Source organism: Mycteria americana, chromosome 13, assembly GCF_035582795.1.
Source record: "Mycteria americana isolate JAX WOST 10 ecotype Jacksonville Zoo and Gardens chromosome 13, USCA_MyAme_1.0, whole genome shotgun sequence".
Taxonomy (NCBI): Eukaryota; Metazoa; Chordata; class Aves; order Ciconiiformes; family Ciconiidae; genus Mycteria; species Mycteria americana.
The window spans coordinates 6,021,461-6,038,284 of NC_134377.1; the positions used below are offsets into that span (position 1 = coordinate 6,021,461).

Here is a 16,824-nt window from a genome sequence, read left to right on the forward strand (position 1 = left end):
GAACACATGCTATTCCACAGTTATCTTCAGAAAATGAGAGAAATCAAAAAGATTTTTTAAAATTTGTTTCAACTGTTTTATTAAGACTATCTAAAATCTTCCGTACTCTCCCTCTCTCTATGTATATATATGTACTACTAACTGGAAAAGCGCACATGCTAGTAACTGGAGTTCTGCGTTACGTTCAAAACCCAGGCTTAGAATTAACACTGTGAGAAAGCATAGACTCCAAATGCTGACAGCCCCCTGCTTCAAAAAACTAACCACAAGTTTCACACAGCCTTTTGAACAAAACATTTTAACATTCTTCTCCACTCTGGTAACCAGAACAGTACTCCAAAGCTTTTACCTTTCCCAGAAATGCATTTTCCCAGCTCACTGAGGATCTCTCTTCGTTCCTTCACGCTGGCTGTAGTTACTTTTACCGCAAACCGTTTCAGTGTATCAGAAATCTAAAACCACACACAGAGGAAAAAACATCAGACTGCCTTCAATATCAACACACAGAACACAAAACCAGGGCAAGCAAAACATGTCATCTGCCACCACACAACCTCTTAGTGACCAAATCTGAGCACCCACAGTCATCTCCTGGGGACAGGGTCACTGTACATCATACATGATGAAACTCAGAAACCTCCCCTTCGGCTGAAGAATGACTGCTTTCTGTTTGTTAACCTGTATCCCCGTCACGGCACTCATGCTCTGTAAGATAAATTTACCCCTCTAAAAGTAGAACAAAGTAGAGGTAAGATCAATAGCCTGGAGTACAGGACCTCTAAAAGCACCAAAAAAAAATTGCACTTCAAGAATGCAAAGGTGCTTTTCTGTGTACGTTATCTCCTAAAGCCCAGGCACCCCCGAAGGGGGACTTCTAACCACAGACGACCCAGGGCTGACTGTAACTACCCATCCTGAAAAACTGATCTGTGGTTTCAGGCTGTCAAGAGTTATGAAACTGTGTACACGGGTCCAGCAAAAGAAGGAACCGCTTGCCTTTAGTCTTTTCCAGAATTAACATACATGTCGCAGGGATTTTGTAAATTGGACTCGCCGGATTACAAAAGGTTGCGCTTTGCTATCAAACTCCTTCCGTGCGCTATCAGTAGCGCCCAAGGTTACCCAAGCAAAACAAAAAAATCCCATCACACAACTGAATGGGTTTTTTCATGTCTGCGCTACTGTGTGCCTGGATCTGCCAGCGGGAAGGGACCGAGACCGCTCACCGAGTTTAACTCCTGTAAATAGTTCGTTTCAGTTTTCAACTGGTATCGAGACGGTGAGATACACTGTCTGGAAAGACTAGAAAGAAGTTTAAGTTCTCAGCAACCAGCTCCTTGAACTACTGAAACCATTTCCATGAACTTCCAAGTTTTGCAAGATGTGTAAGGTAAAAGACTTCGTGTGGGCTGAACAGGGCTCAGCCAGGTCTACGCTCACGGGTTTTCTGCATTTATGTAAGACAAAACACAGCTCTCCAGGAAAGGCTTTTAAAATTCAGCTGTTAAACCGAGCAACTTTATATTTGAATAATAATCATCGTCATCTTTACGAAGGGCAGCAAATAAGCATGCCTTTAGAAACTCATCAAAACTGTTCCTTCCCTGTTCAGGCAAAATTCCACCAGTTTTACAAGTCTTTTTCTAAGCACAGGAAATCTGGCAATTGACAAGCGGCAATTGCCTCTGTCCTTCTCAAGAGCTGCTTTCAGTGAAGCATTTTTGCTGACAGGCAGGAAAGGTAATCCTGCACAGCAGCTACCTGGGATTTAGAGAGGCCGTCCATACCTCCCCGACCCTGTGACCATCTCATGCCCTGAGCTCTCCTTAAAAACTGGCTGAAAGTGGGGCTGCACCTCTGAATGGTAACGTACAGGTCGGCCTGCGGAGAACAACCAACATCGTTACCATCCAAACTGACAGAGCAAGCCGCCATTAAAGAGCTCATCTTCTTTCAGACCTTTCAATTACATGAGTTCGTCATATGCAAACTCAAACCAAGCTGCACTTACTCATGCTGCTTAATCACAAGCAGGGAGATGTACAGACACGAAAAACACATTAAAATTATCCCAACAGTCTAGAAATTAAAAACATAAATCATGTATAACACTACAGGACTTCCCAAGCAGCTTAGTGACTTACACAAACAGCACAAACTATGACTCCCCAGTCTCCACGGAAGAGCTGCTGGGACAGGCTTCACCAATTTGCTTTTTCTTTTTATTAGGATGTATATGTACACGCGTTACAAAGCTAGAATGCAAGCAACGCTGCTGCAAACAAATACAGAGAACAAACGCAATATTTGTACTAGTGAGGACCTGATGCTGAGAAGGCTGAGATTTGCCTTGGGATCATCCCAACCTAACACACCAACCTGGAGGAAAAAGCCCATCAGGGCGTAACAGGCGATCCCGGGCAGCCCGGGCACTCGGGAGCGGTCACACCCCAGCAGGCCCCGCTCAGCAGCCTGGAGCGGGGACAACGCTCGGGCTCTCCCTCTCTGAACGGCGCTCCGGGCGGCCGCAGCCCCCGCTGAGGCGCGGCGAGCAGGGGGCAGCGCCGCGGCCCGCCAAGCCCAGCGCAGGGCCGGCTGGCACACACGACACGCAGCCAGGAGGGACGCAGCTGGCGGCAGTCGTTTATCGGGAACTCACTTCGGGAGCGGGCGGGACCCTCCCGAAAGCGGGGGTCGCCGTCCCTCGCCCCACTCCGGGCCGTAGCCGCCCCCGGCAGCCGCTCAGGGAGCGGCGGCTCAGCCCGGGCTCCCCGGCCGCCTCCGCGCTGGAAGGAGGCCGGCAGCGGGTCGCCCCTTCCCTTGCCCCGCGGGCCGGGGCGCGGCGTCGGCGCGGCCTCCCTGCCGGCGGCTCCAGCGGGCAGCGCCAGCGCGGCCTTCCCGCCCCGGGACGCGCCCGGGCCGGCTGCCACGTCCCCGTCCGGCCGCGGGCGCCGGGCCCGCGCCCCGCAGACGGGACCAGGGAGCGCAGTGGAGCGACGGCGGGAGCGGGCGCGGCCCCGGGCGGACCCCTCCGCCGCCGTCACCGGGCCGCGACCGCCGCGCCGCGGGCCCGTCCCGCACTCACCTGCGTGTCGGCCGCCATGGCGCCGCCTGCGACCCCGGAAGCGGTAGCGGCTTCCGGTGCGGGCCGCGCGCAGAGGCGGCCGGGGCGTGCCCGTCTCCATGGCGACGGCGCTGCGGCCTGGTCTGGCCCGGGCCGCCCGGCTGCGGAACGCGGCGAGTCCCGGTCCCTCGCACGGCGGAGCCGAGCCCCGAGCGCAGAGCAACGGGGAGGGGCGGGCGGCGGCTCCACCGCCCAGACAAGCTGCGGCCGGCCGGCAGGGAGGGCCGCGCCGCCAGCGGGGTCAGAGAGCAGCAGGCCCCGAGGAACGAGTGTTCCCCTGCAGCGCCCGGGAGCCCCTGGGATTACGCTTCTCCCAAGCCCCCGGTGACGTGGGGACTACACCATCGATGTGGGCACACGTGAAGGTGTAAAATATCTTTTTATTTCTCCAGTTGGAACAACTCTGACACAAATAGACAGTCGGTGGCTGCTGTTAGTCAAAGAGACCGAATCCCATGTCCTCGTCAGACTCCTCCGATTCCTCTTTCGCTGCCTCTTTCGCCGGAGCAGCGGCGGCGGCGGCAGCGGGTGCAGCCGCTTCAGCTACCACAGGGACAGCCGCCACAAAAGCAGAGGGGTCTGCCAGGAAGGCCTTCACCTGCAAAAGAAGGGAGGAAAAAAAGTTAACTCAAAGGAAATAAACAATTTGAAGGACTGAACTTTGCGATCACGAAGGCAACACCTGCAGCTTGCCAGAAGCCAAACAGATGCACTCATTGCTGCCATATATGAAGAATCAGAGACATTTCAGCTACACTCGAGTGTAATAGCCCCAGGGAGGAAGGAGTGCCAGGTAATTCAGCTTCCTCCTGCCATTCATTACACAACAAATGAAAGCAAGCACCCCTTTTCAGGACAGGTCCCTCATGCAAGCAGGTGCGAGTCCTTTCAAACTAGGCGACATGCAAGGTGTTTCTGTGGAAGTGCCCGGCTGCATTTTCAACACCCCTCTGAGCAGCAGATCACTCAGCCATTACCTTTTCAGCCAGCGGGAAGGTGTAGTCGGTCTCCACCGCCACGGCTAGGACCCGCTTGTACCCGTTGACAATGGAGTGGGGCACAGAAGCAATGGTCGGGTACCCAATTTGCAGACAGACGCTGGCAACGTTGCGAACACCCTGTGAGGAGAGAGACTCGTGTTTCTGTGCTCTGAGAAATAACCGGGACTAGAAACCACGGCAGATGATGGCACATTTCTACACTGCCAACCTAACGAGGGACAGCGTACCATGCACACAAGTAACACAGCTCCAGTGAAATCAAAGAGGACATCAAGATTTAAATGGCCTCAAACGCTTTCTGAAGTAGCTTCAGATGAAAAGGCCTACAGAAGGTACTCCCTGACAGACTGTTTCTGCAGGGCACCAGGGAGAGCTCCTGGCTCTGCTGGACCTTGCAGAAAATACCAGAGACAATACTTCATCCTGGGGCAGTGCTGGCTGCCACAGCAGTGAGGCAGAGGCGGAACTAACGGACACGGGTTGTGGCACTCACCTCCAGGAAGCGCTTGTGCAAGGTCTCCTCGGTGATGTCCAGCACTTCAGGATTGTAAATGCTGCCATTGTCGAAGACCTGCTGGATCACCAGCCCAAAAGAGAAGGGGGAGATGTTCAGCATGTTCAGCAGGGTGGCTTCGCTGGCACCCACTTTGTCTCCGGTCTTGATGAGCTGCACATCGCTCTGAGGAAACAAGGGAAAAGAGAGTGAATAGGCGCAAAGAAATTCAGGCTGGACACAAACACACATTTCCAACGGCAAGAGATGGAACTGAAGGAACAAACGAGCACAACAAAAACAAGCTCCAAGTTCAGCTCCACACGTTGAGAAAGCCCTAGACCACACAAGCAGGTACATCTCAGCTAGGAGAAAGGCAGTGCCCTTCCTGCATTACCTACAGGTAGCCCGCCTGTGAGTTCCTCCAGCAGAGCCTACCCGCGCAGCTGAGATCCGATGGAGAACTTAAACCCCCCTCCCTGTGTACCCGAGCCAAGCCAGACATCCTCCTTCAAGTTCCCAAAGTGCAGCAGTCAGGCTGCTGATACAGTATTTCAGCACTAATGGGAGCTTTGGTCTTTACAACTCCCTCAACTGCCACAGTCGGGGCCCTCCAGTCAAGGAAGAGCTTCAACAACAGCAGCACGCTGCTCACTAACCAGAATTTCAATGGTCCCTCTGGAAATCTTCGTGGTGATGCCCAAGGCCTGGAAAAAGGAGGTCTTCTCAGGTCCGAGACCAGTGTTCTGGGCCGGCACAGTCACATCGCAAGGAGCAATAGCACCGGCACGGGCAGCAGCTGGCACCTGGAGAAAGAGGAAACGAGAAGCTAGAAGAATGCTCACCTCTCATATCTCGGGGGATGGCATCAACTCCTTCCTGAAGCGTTCCCCCAGGATGGACCGCACCCAGGCACACAGAAGTGAGATAGCTGAACTTAAGCAGTTTGGCTAAGGCCGCAGGGGCCTAGTTCCCAACCCCTGAGGACTCCTACTGATCAGGTATAGCCCATGGAGATTCAGTTTTATTCTTAATTCCATATCTGCCAGCCCAGAGACACGGTGAGGGCTGATCTCCCCTACCTTGTTTGCCAGCAGCATGTCCCGGATCTCAGTCAGATCCTCCTTGGTGAAGACAAAGCCCACGTTCCCACGGATGTGAGGCAGCAGCCTGAAGGAAAGATGACAGCCTTCAGTTCTGCTTCTCAGACAACGTTTCCTCCTCCCAGACAGAGGTTCCAGGAGTACCTTCAGACAGCGATACCCACTTTTCTAAGGCAGGGTTATTCTCCAGATGACCACGAATAGCTTTGCGCATCATAGTATTCTTCCCCATCAGCACAACAGCCTTCCCACGCAGGGACATACGGATTTGTTGCATCTGCTTGGATCCCACATTGTCTGCTCCCACAATGAAACATTTTGGGTAATCATCCAGGAGTTGCTATAGCAAGAAAACCACTGTAACTATACAAAGAAATCTGGACCAGTGTGCAGAGCAGCATTAAACCCTCAACATGTTAAAATGTAAAAAAATTCTTGTCGGAGGTTTGAGAGTGCTCAGCTCAAACTGACGTTGGGTGCACCATAAGGCTGCACCTTTCACTCAGGTATCTAGTTAAACCGCTAAACAAGTTACCTCTGTAACTACCACAGCAAATTCTCACAGGAGCCCTAAAAACGGTCAGATCTGGCCTGTCTTAATCTCTTCCTATTACCACGTAATCGCTCCTCAAACAGCCAAGCCACGGCACCCCATCTCTTTTTTAAAAAGACCCCACGCAGACACGCCAGCCCGATCCCCGCTGCCCCGAACATCTCCGGTACCGCTCTCTGTGGGCCGGGATCGCCCCCGCAGCCCAGGCGGCGGCAGCGGCCCACCAGGGCCGGGCCTCCGGGGCGGGCCTCAGCCCTCCAGGGCCGCGCCGACACTCACGATGATTTTCATGAAGTAGTTGGACTTCCACGTAGCCCTGTCTTCCCTGGGCATCGCGGCGGTGCTCCAAGGATCGCCCGGTGGGTTTAAAGACAAGCTGTGACCTGCCAGGGAGAAGCGCGGCTCAGGCGGGGCCGCACGCACCGCACCCTTTCCTTCCCCCGCCTCCTCCCCGCGGCTCCGCGCTCCCCGCCCGACAGCGGCCCAAGAGCCCGGGTACGGCCCGGGTAGGCCCCAGCCCGGCCCCACAGGAGCCGCCGCGCCGCGCACCCACCTCCGCGAGGGCTCCGGGAAAGAAAGGCCGGAGGGCGGGCCCACCTCCTTTTATAGCGCGGCTCATGCCCAATTGCAGCGAGCCGCGGATGTAACCTAGCTCATCCCATTGGCTGCCCACCGCGTGCCAATCAGAGCGGGCCGCCGTTCTCATTGAGCAGCGCTCCTGGCGCCGGCGGAAGGCGCGGGCGGCGCAGGAGGCCGCGCGGCGGCGGCTGGGAACAGGTCGCCCCCTGGCGGCCGGAGGAACGCGCTGCGGCCCCCGCGAGGGGACGGGGCGAACCCCGGGGCCGGTGGGCGCTTCCCTCGGCACACCCCCCCCCCCCGCCCCCAGCAGCCCCTGAGGGGTGACCCGCTTTGGTTCTGGTTTTTCAGAAGCTTAAGGGCTAGAAACAATCGCAACACACACGTGAGAACAATGGCAAAAATTTTATTATAGCATAACTGCAAGAATTTTAAATGGGAGGGGAGGGGAGGGGGGGAAAGCGGAGTTAGAAGTTTACAAGGGAGAAAGATATCAAATAAGTCTCGACCCAGCGGAGCATCCCGCAGCCCAGCCCCGAGGTGGTGTGAAAGACCTTTCCCAGGGGTTGCACTTGGTCGGGGGGGGGGGCTGCACACAGTGCTGAGGTTTTTGAAGACAAAACCTCCCCAGGAGCAGCCTCCCCGGAGCACCCCCACCCCCCACCCCTCTCCTCTCCTGGGGATGCACCATGGCACCGGTGGCATCGTCCCCAGCCCTCACACACCGTCTCTCCCCCCACGCCACCCTCCCAGGCCGCTCATGCAGCGCTATGGCTGTCCTACCCTAAAACTGCATCTGAAATCAAGTAACGGGCATTTTGGACATCCACAGTGGCGGCAGCCACCAAAAGTCATTATTTGGCAGAGTAGCATCCGTGTAGCATCCCAGCATGTCAGAAACCAGATAAATCCAGGACATGCTCAACATCTTGCTCAGGAGGTAAGTGTTTAACGGTCTCCGTTAAGCACTAACGACAGACGAGCCTCCCCTTCGGCACTGCACACCACCAGCACCCCTCCACAGCACCCTGCACCCAGGGTTTTCCACACGTGCCAGAAGCGTCACTTACACAAGCCTCAACTAGCAGTGAGGTAGGTTAAAGACTTCCCGGACAGGGAAACTGAGGCACATGATTACACAGTTTGCAGGTGTCACACAACAAGTGGTAGTGCCAGAAACATCTTCTCGCCCCTCTCCAGCACTCCCGATGCAACGGCTTTTCGTCCACTTAGCAGGGCCAAACGAAGTTGACCTTTTCAGCGAGATAAACACACGCAGCTTAGAAATATTCATTTTAAGTCAAATCATTCTCAAAGATGAAAAGACAAATGCATAAGGTTTCTTGCCTCGCAAACTCTCCAAGAGCTGCGCTCAGCCCAGCTGACGCACCTTTAGCTCTAGTGCTTCCACAGCTCCCTTTGGTCTCACAACCACAAACGGAGGTTCATTTGTATGGGAAACTGGTGAAAAACAGTTTCAGTGACCCAAGCAGGGCAGTGAAGCACCGCAGCAAGGTTAGGCAGGACAGCAACCTGCAGATTCCAGCCTAAGGTCAGGCTGGTTTCTGACACAGTTGCCCCCAGACCCCTAATGCACCTGCCAAGCTGAAAAGCACAACCAGGTGTCAACGGTGATACTGCTGCGCGCTCTGGAGAACTAACTCCAAACACCGCTCCCTGGGCTGCTTCGGCTGTTACCACAGAACGCCATCGGGTATTTCAACGTAGTATTTCACCTTCCATAGCACCCTCCAGCCAGAGACTTAAAAGTGCTTTAGCAAACGTGAACTAAGCCTCACAATAACCTCACAAATCCAGGCTAAACTGCCCCCATTTTACAGATGGGGAAACTGAGGCACGGTAAAGTTTAGTGACTGGCCCAAAGTTACACAGCTAGTCAGGAACAGAGTCTGTCTCTCCCAATTTCTTCTCCTTAGTCACAAGACCTTTCTTCCACAGGAGAAAAGGAACCCCTTCCTCAATTAGCCCTGCTCTGATTTCAGGTGGCTGAAGAGGAGAAACCAAGGGCGAAGGTCTGAGCTCTTCCCCCCTGCAGCATCATATTAAGACTCACTATAACGTCCTGGAAGCTGGGCTTTGGGAGAACGGCAGGTGATTCAAATACAGCAGTTTACAGGTTACAATAAAAACCAAAAAACACACTTTTAGGTGACCCAGAGGAGGGGGGAAAAAAAAGGAAAAAAAAAAAAGCTATTCACAGTTCACCTGCCTGTGCTAAGAAAAAAAAAAATACAAATCACATTCCCTTCCCCATAGATTCCAGCCCCTCCCAACCCGCAATAAAAAGAAAATATTGAATGTTAGTTAGGCTTAACAAAGCATTGAGGTTACAGACGCAGTAAACCAGCACAACTGGCATACTGCCTAGAACAGCACAGCTTGATATAAAAGTTGCTTTCTTAAAATCACTTCAAAACCAATTTCTGTATAAGAGGATTAAAAGTAAATTAGATATGAATTCAAAATCAGTGTAGAAATCTACAATTCTTATCAAAGACAGGATACAGTATTCACTTTGATAGTAAAACTCCAAGTGTGTCACACACACCTGACCCAAGGGACTTGTTATACCAGTAACAGTCAATATAAAAGGTTATTGCTCTAGCATCTCTCAGTAGAACATGTTTAACGAGCACAGAAAAGGGAAATACCAAGGGGCTGACAGGTCTCATTAGCAAAGAGAGGAAGAAGAAAGGATATAAAGTTTGGGTCTTTTTTTTTCCTGGCTTCTTAAACCCCTCCACTTCTCCCCGCTCTTGTGACAGTTTCAGGCCCCAACAGATGGGAGAGTTTCAGGCCAGATAAACACACACACGTCACACTCGCTGGTGACAGGGATGGATGAAAAAGGCTGTGCTCTAACCTCTCTGCACCTGCTTTTAAAGAAGGGACAATGCCTCTTCCTCTCTCCCGGGAGCAGCAGGCAGGAGGAGCAGATGCCCTGAGCAGGCCTGGGTGCTGATGGAGGTGCCTGGCATAGGATGTCACCCACAGGAGCACACACCAGTGCTGAGGGATGATCGGGGCTTACTCCACCTCCTGCTCCAGTGTGTTGAGAAAAGACAGGGAATACCAAACTAGGGAAAAAAAAAAAACCACCCCACACAGTAACATCTTGATTCCTCTTAAAAAAAAAAAAAAAAAAAAAAAAAGGTAAGTGGTATCATCTCCTTACAGTGTAATGGAACTGGAGAGACCCTTGCAGGGTCTTATCTGCCTGTGCTGAGGCTCTGATCTCAGTAAGTCACACATGCCACGTGGCTTCAGTGAGTGGAGCTGGGGTGGCACTGAGATCACAGGGTGCCCTCGCTGTGCTATTGCTCAGACTGCAGGCGCGCAGACAAAAGCCTGAGAAAGGGGTGTCAAAGCAGAGGGCTGTGCCGTCTGCAAGTGTCACGATTTGCTCAGAGAGCTGACACAGGCTGAAAGGTACTGGCAAAGACTCCTTCGGCCAGGAGGGGGCTGGGTAAAATTTCCCTGTTGGAGCCCTCGAGCTAAGCTCAGCTGTCAGTCACACACACAGACACGCACACCGTAATGAGGGGACTCAGCCTCTCTCTACTGAGACACAGCAAGGGCATTTCCAGTTTAATGGTCCATCTCATCTCTGGATCTACTGCCTCTCCATAGCAGCAGAAAGCACTCCCACCCCACCCCCGCCCCACCCTCCTCCCCTGCCTGGTAAGGTTTCTAAATCACAGTAATGTTCAGAGAGACAGAACTGCCAAGGGAGTGGCAGAAAGATGCTTAGCGCCCATCTATGATGCCTCTAACAGAAGAGCTTGAGAAAGCAGTTCTGGCAGTAGGGCTTGTCGTTCTGTTCTTTGAAGGTTCCTTTGTTGAGCTGCTTGAGGCAGAAGGCACAGACAAAGTGTTCAGGGTGAAATTTCTTGCCCATAGCAGTGATGCAGCGTCCTGTGATAGGCTTCTGGCAACCGGAGCAGAGTGAGCCACGACGCTCGTGGTAATGCACCTCGCAGTAGGGCTGCCCGTCATGCTCAAAGAAGCTGCCATTGATGAATGGTGTGAAACATTCCTGCAGGAGGATAAAGCAGAAGGGGACAGATTGTATAACAAGCTGGGGATGCAGGCAGCTCCACAAGCCTCCTCTGCTCTGTGGCACAGCCTAGCTGTACTGTGAGCAGGGTAAACTGCTGCCTTTCAGCATCGTCCTGTTGTCCAAAGAGCCAAACTCTGCCCATCAAGAAGAGCTTCCAAGGAAAGGCTGATAGATGGACAGATACAGCCACAAGCAAGAGAATTAACCATGCTCCTTCCCCCAGCTGGTATCACTTCTACCAAGAAAATACTACAGATAAGCTACCAGATGTGTCCAGCCAGGAGAAAGGAGAACACTCCTTCCCCTGAGATGGGAAACACTGCAGCACCTTTCCCCCCTTTTTTTTTTTAATCTCACTCCAGCTTCCCCACAATGGCAGGCAGAAGCAGGGACCAACACAGACTTTCATGCAGCAGAATTTCGATGAACGTGGGACTGGTTCCAGCTGATAAAATGAGGCACAATTAATCTTTACAAGTGACCTCTCCAGAATGGCTGGCATTATGCAGGTACACTTTGCACAGGATCATCCATCCTGAAACATCTCCACCAGGTACACACACATTGCTACTAGGAGAAACTTTGTTCTACAGTGCTAATGATTTTGAATAGATGAGAAGAGGATACACCTGCTATGTGCTTATTAGCATCCAGAGCTCCTCACCCCCCTCAGTGTCAGGCAGCTGAGGATGCTACACTTCAGAACCTGCAGCACCCACCATCCCCACAAGACTGGGAAGACTCCCCTCCTTGTACGAGTGGGAAACTGAGGCAGCAGGGTGTGGGGGAGAGTCAAGGATACTGCCAGATTTACCAAACAGAGCAGCAGCAAGTCCCAGAGGAGAAGCTAGATCTCTAGAATCCTGGTTTTGCTCAGCCCCAACACTATCCTCTTCCCCAGGGAGGACACACAGTATCACACACAGCTGGACCCCAACATGTACACAGGGGTCCGGCAAACAGCATGCAGAGCAGAGATAGCTAAACACTCTCAATACTGGGATGAATGCAGTTTGCCTGCAGCAAGTCCAAGACTTTTCTAATGCTGACAATTAGTTCAATAAACAGTCTCCTCCCTCAGTCAGCAGGACAGCTGAAAAGTCTGCTCTGCTTTAGCAAAAACAGGAAGAAAATCCCATCTCGTGTCCTGGAAGACATCAGTGCTGGCCCCACTAATACAGGCAGTGCGGCAGCAGGGAGAAAGGAAAGCACAACTGCTTGACAGAAGTCTCAATCTCTGCACAAAAAGGCACAGCCCTCCCCAGCCCCACACAGTCAGGACTGCCATCTTCTGCCTCCACTCTCTGCACACCACTCTGGGAGCCAGAGATCGTTCTGGGCAGGCAGTCCCAACAGCATGGTGACAGTCTGCTCTGAGCATCATACCAGGAATCAGCAGCTTGTGGTTCTGCTGCTTGTTCTGGTCTCTGCCTTTCTTTCCCCCTCTAAGATAAGCTGATTTTGCTTATCTCTTGGGGCCTGTAAGAGTTAATATTGGCTCTCTGAAAGAGTGCCAATCATTTAATCTGCAGTATTCCTGTTTATTATGCCTATTGTATGGAGCCTGCCACTATTTTTCACTGACTTGCATGTTTGTCTGAACAAGGTCAGTCTCATTAGTTTACATTGTCAGATGGAGCATGGGAGGAAGATACTCAAAATCTGATTGCTGAGGGAAGTGCTTAGAGAGAAGCTTAGCTTATAATTATTTAAAGGTCACAGAAAATGTCTCTGTTTATCTGTGAGCTGCTGCAGAAGCCCATAATTGCAGCTGGGAACAGAAAGAGCAAAGCAGCTAGAAAGTTTAATGTAAACAGGCAGAGGAACAAGAAGGTGTTTGGCTGCTGACATGTTTTTATCTTGTGGGGCTCGCTGCTCTTCACTACCCCCCAGATGCCTTTTCTGATAAGGGACCAGATGCCTGCAGGGTGGAAACGAGAGGGGTCGTACAGCAGCAGCAAAGGACCTTGGGTTTCTTACCCGACAGACAAAGCACTCAGGGTGCCACAGGGTGTTCAAGGCAGAGATGTAGTTTTCCAGGATAGCCCGGGCACAGCCTCCACACTTGGGAGCAAACATATCAAAGTAGTCCTTGCGGCAATAGGCTTTGCCATCCTTCTCATGAAATCCTGCCAAAGGAGGAGAGGCAAAGAGCATCAGCTCCTGATCTTTACCTACAGCCAGCCAAGCTCTGCGGGGTAACCAGTGTGGGTAGTAGGATCATCCTTCCCCCTGCTAACACACACAGCAGGTAGCTGTTCCTTGTTCTGCTGCCCTTCCTGTCCCATGTAGACACATGCATACCCTTCCTCTCCAGGGAAAAAAGAAGATTACTGCTAGCATCCTTCCCCCATAAACAGCTACATCCCTTGGAACTTCCATCTCTGGTAGTTCCCCTGTCATGCCCCAGGCTGTCCCCTAATAGCAGCTCTGCCTTACACACTTGTCTGCAGTTCAGAGACGAGATTGCATAAATCAGCACTACCTTCAGGTCCGAAGAAAGCTCCACACTGGGCACAGAAAAAGTGTTCGGGGTGCCATGTCCTGTCCAAAGCCGTCACCACTTTCTGTTCAGAAGAAGACAAAGTGCAAGTCATGTAAATGATGGCTTCAGCTTGGAGGTAAGGGGGGACTGGGTGGGGGGAAGAACACGTTAATGTTGGTATTGACAAGAGCGTGCATTAAAATAGACTGTCCTTTAGAGAGCTGAGTCAATTCTCCCCTGCCTCTGACTCATTCAGGCTTTCCCCACTGTACACTTTTTTTTTTACCCTAAAAGGATCTTACACATTGCTTCCTCCCTTACACAGGGCCCCGTCCAGCTCTCAGGACTAGCGCTGGTGCCTGTTACTGAAGGCTACCAATAGACAAATGCTGAGGAATCGTTACAGGAATGATGGAGAGATGCGGGGTTCTGAAGGAACTCCAGCAAAGGTAAGAGGGACTAACTCCTCTCACTAGTGTAAGAATTTGACTGGGCTGAGTTGTTTCCCTTTCAGAGCCAGGGCAAAGGAAAAATAGAAGTCCTCAAACAAAATATTCTACCCAAGACACATGGGTGAAGTGGCACTTTTAACACCCCGGCCTGCAGCACCTTGCCAGTGCCCTTAATCCCCCCAAGGAACTCACATCAAGGATCGGCCCATTGCAGTAGTAGCAGCGAGGGGAGAAGAGGTTGTGATAGTCCTTCTCGCAGTAGGGCTGACCATCCCGCTCAAAGAAGTTCCGCGACCCGATCTCCTCCTGGCAGTGGGTGCAGACGAAGTGCTCAGGGTGCCAGGTTTTCCCCATGGCTGTAACTACCTGTGGGGAAGACGAATTATGAAGGACAACTCTATCTCCCTCTCCCCTAGACCACATGACAAGATACCAGCTGGAGGTCAGCAAGAATGACAAGTTCTACTACTCAAGTGAGCCCTGGACTGGGGTAGCATGAAAACTGAATTACCTATCATCTCAGGAGAGGGCAGTCCCTCAAGGGCAGGGTAGAGGTCACTGGAGGAGCTTACAGCGTACCTAGCCAGTGGATAAATAGAGTACTTCAGTTTCTCCAGCATCTCCAGTCTCTTCAGCCTCACGAAACAGCCCTCCCCATTACTCCCAGCTGCAGCCCAAGATTCAGCAATGAGACAGCACCTTCAACTCACCTGCCCAGCAATAGGCTTCTTGCAGGCTCCACAGACACCTTTGGCAACTGTAGCTACACCCAGTTTGTTCAGGTCAGACTGGAGACTTCCCAGCATGGTGTCGAGCTGACTGCCAGGCTTGGAGGCTGTGGATGGAGGGGAGCTGCTCCCAGCTTTCCCCTGCGCCATGAACTGCAGGGAAGAGAAAACAAAGACTGTAAGGCAAGTGCTGCTGTGCTTACAAGATAAATGCCTGCTGTTGCTGCCAGTGGCTCCTCTGTAGAGACCGACAGGAGATTGCTAGGAGACAGCTACACTCTCTGCAGGAGCCAGTGAGAGCCAGGATCAAGTACACACATGTATTCTGCCTACGCAGAGACCCTGAGATGTACAGCAGCAGAGCTGTGAATTGGGGATTTGATTCTTCTTCACTGCGCATACAGCAGAAGTCACCAGCAGATCCCAAGCAGTCAGTACAATGCTCTCTAAGCCTCTGCCAAAAATCTCCCTTTACCTCATCAGTTCCTGGCCAGCTGACAAAGCATAGATGCTGTCCAGAGGGCCCCTTCCCCTTGACCTCTCTCTGTTTCTATGCTGTTGCTCTCTCTCAGTTGTCACTCTCTCATAGAGATCCCTCTCCTGTTCCTCATCTCACCTCCCTTTCAGCTAGAATATCTTCTCCCTTCCCCTCTCTCCCTCTGCACCACCTTATGCAGATCTTTTTGCTAAGTCTCCTTTGCCCCCATCAGGTGGCTCTCATCCCACGCCTGAGCTAAGCAAGTGGAAGCAGGAAGGAAATAATTCCCTTCATGTTGCCTGCTGTTTACCTACAGAGAGGGCAGTGCATCCACAGCAGAGCCCTAGCAGACAGGACTGTAATGGAAAGACTGCCACGTCTATTGTCGGACTGCTGGAAATGCACAGGGGTGGGGGGGAAGGGATTAAGATACTTGTCCCAGAGGCCGTTTCTGAAACTCGCACCACCACAGTACACACAGCTTGGAAAGGCTTCCCAGAAGAAGGGGAGAAATGTTTTGCTCAGGTTCATAACTTATAAATAAAGTATATGTTCTCTTTGGCCACCAAGACCCACTTTGCAGGCAAACTGCAATAATGAAATACAGATTATTTTCGCTGACTTTGCACTGCAATAGCTACTGTCAGGTTTAGAGAGACCCAAAGAAGTCCCTCCCTGAGATGTTGGTCTGGAGCACATTTTCTCTTACTAAGAGGATAGATTAAAACAGACATAAAATCTACACTTGTGAACAACCCACCAGCCTGCTGCCAGCACAGCCAGGGGAGCAGGGACACACCAAAGTGCTTCACAGCCTTGGCAGAACCTGCCCTTCCAGCTACAGGAGCAGCTCTATTCCCTGTCCTGCACCTGGTTGTACTTGTAGTTGACTAGTTTACTCAATGACAAACCCTGGTTTCTACTAATTTGTATAAAAATTCTCATGACATACATAATTTTAGCTTTTTTGACACACACTCCTCATCAGCCTTGCCTTGCATGCAGCATGACTCCTAATAGAGCCTAACACACAGCTTCTCCCCTCCTCTCTCTTCCCAGACATCCCATAACTTACAACCTCTCCTAGTCCAGCAGCACAGAGCAGCCCCATCACACCCCAACGTCCTGAGCCTAAAACAAACCTCCGCCACGCAGCAGTTATTTGCTAACAAACACTTACAGTGAATGTCCCCAAAGCACACCATTGCAAGGAGACTGCTCACAGGAGGGAGACAAGGGGCCTTTGTAAACAAAGCCAGGCCAGAGTCCCAGGACAAAGCCAGGGCTTCCTGCACGGCACAGCAGGAGGAAAAGGGCTAGACCGTGTTGAGACAATCATATCCTCTCTCACTCTAACCAGGGGCTTGTGGCCACCAGGCAGGGCAAGCACAAATGCCACACACAGATGATAAATACCATCTGGAGAAAAAGGAGATGAGATGAATTCAACATGTAACAACAGAGCACTTCACCCTTGCCTGTAGGGACCACACGCTCCTGCAAGCCACAGCTGACCCCAGCGCAGGCACAACCACGCGTGCACACTACAATTTCTACCTGGCCTGGCGATCCAGCCTTCTTGACAGCTCACAGATGAGTCCCCACCTGAAGGAGGTTTGTTTCCACCTCCTGCACGCAATGCCTGCTGTTTACAGGGGACACTCAGCACAGCATCCACATAAATTCATCATGCAAAGGCCCTTCAAATTCCCACCCTTCACCCATGAGATCTGCCATCACTCAAGTTCAG

At 52.1% G+C, this 16,824-nt stretch overlaps 4 protein-coding genes across 5 annotated transcripts in view; 1 reads left to right on the forward strand and 3 right to left on the reverse strand.

The window, feature by feature from the left end:
- GCN1 (GCN1 activator of EIF2AK4) overlaps window positions 1-3,128 on the reverse strand; it is a 46,952-nt gene extending 43,824 nt beyond the window's left edge. The window contains exons 1-2 of the mRNA XM_075516640.1: window positions 3,086-3,128; window positions 350-452 (exon numbers count right to left, since the gene is read on the reverse strand). Coding sequence (XP_075372755.1) covers window positions 350-452; window positions 3,086-3,103 — 121 coding nt within the window. The 5' untranslated portion in view covers window positions 3,104-3,128. The remainder of the gene's footprint in view (window positions 1-349; window positions 453-3,085) is intronic.
- The window catches only part of PRKAB1 (protein kinase AMP-activated non-catalytic subunit beta 1), a 423,514-nt gene that overhangs the window by 227,934 nt on the left and 178,756 nt on the right, over window positions 1-16,824 (forward strand). The gene's annotated exons all lie outside the window — the stretch shown is intronic.
- RPLP0 (ribosomal protein lateral stalk subunit P0) lies at window positions 3,485-6,965 on the reverse strand. The gene is made up of 8 exons (XM_075516356.1): window positions 6,828-6,965; window positions 6,554-6,657; window positions 5,886-6,061; window positions 5,701-5,788; window positions 5,278-5,424; window positions 4,619-4,804; window positions 4,102-4,242; window positions 3,485-3,722 (listed from the first exon to the last, which is right to left on the reverse strand). The coding sequence occupies exons 2-8, from the start codon at window positions 6,605-6,607 to the stop codon at window positions 3,558-3,560; spliced, it is 957 nt and encodes a 318-aa protein (XP_075372471.1). The 5' UTR covers window positions 6,608-6,657; window positions 6,828-6,965; the 3' UTR covers window positions 3,485-3,557.
- The window catches only part of PXN (paxillin), a 48,079-nt gene continuing 38,498 nt past the window's right edge, over window positions 7,244-16,824 (reverse strand). For both annotated transcript variants that reach the window (XM_075516355.1, XM_075516354.1), the window contains exons 7-11: window positions 14,579-14,749; window positions 14,061-14,234; window positions 13,417-13,498; window positions 12,912-13,060; window positions 7,244-10,907 (exon numbers count right to left, since the gene is read on the reverse strand). In XM_075516355.1, the coding sequence (XP_075372470.1) occupies window positions 10,641-10,907; window positions 12,912-13,060; window positions 13,417-13,498; window positions 14,061-14,234; window positions 14,579-14,749 (843 nt within the window). In that variant the 3' untranslated portion in view covers window positions 7,244-10,640. The remainder of the gene's footprint in view (window positions 10,908-12,911; window positions 13,061-13,416; window positions 13,499-14,060; window positions 14,235-14,578; window positions 14,750-16,824) is intronic.

Coding starts and splice junctions, on each gene's coding strand:
- RPLP0 (XM_075516356.1), bottom strand. CDS start 6,607: ATGCCCAGGGAAGACAGGGCTACGTGGAAGTCCAACTACTTCATGAAA. Junction 6,062..6,553: donor ACTACTTCATGAAAATCATC/GTGAGTGTCGGC, acceptor TTCTTGCTATAG/CAACTCCTGGATGATTACCC. Junction 4,805..5,277: donor GAGGGACCATTGAAATTCTG/GTTAGTGAGCAG, acceptor TTGTTTCCTCAG/AGCGATGTGCAGCTCATCAA.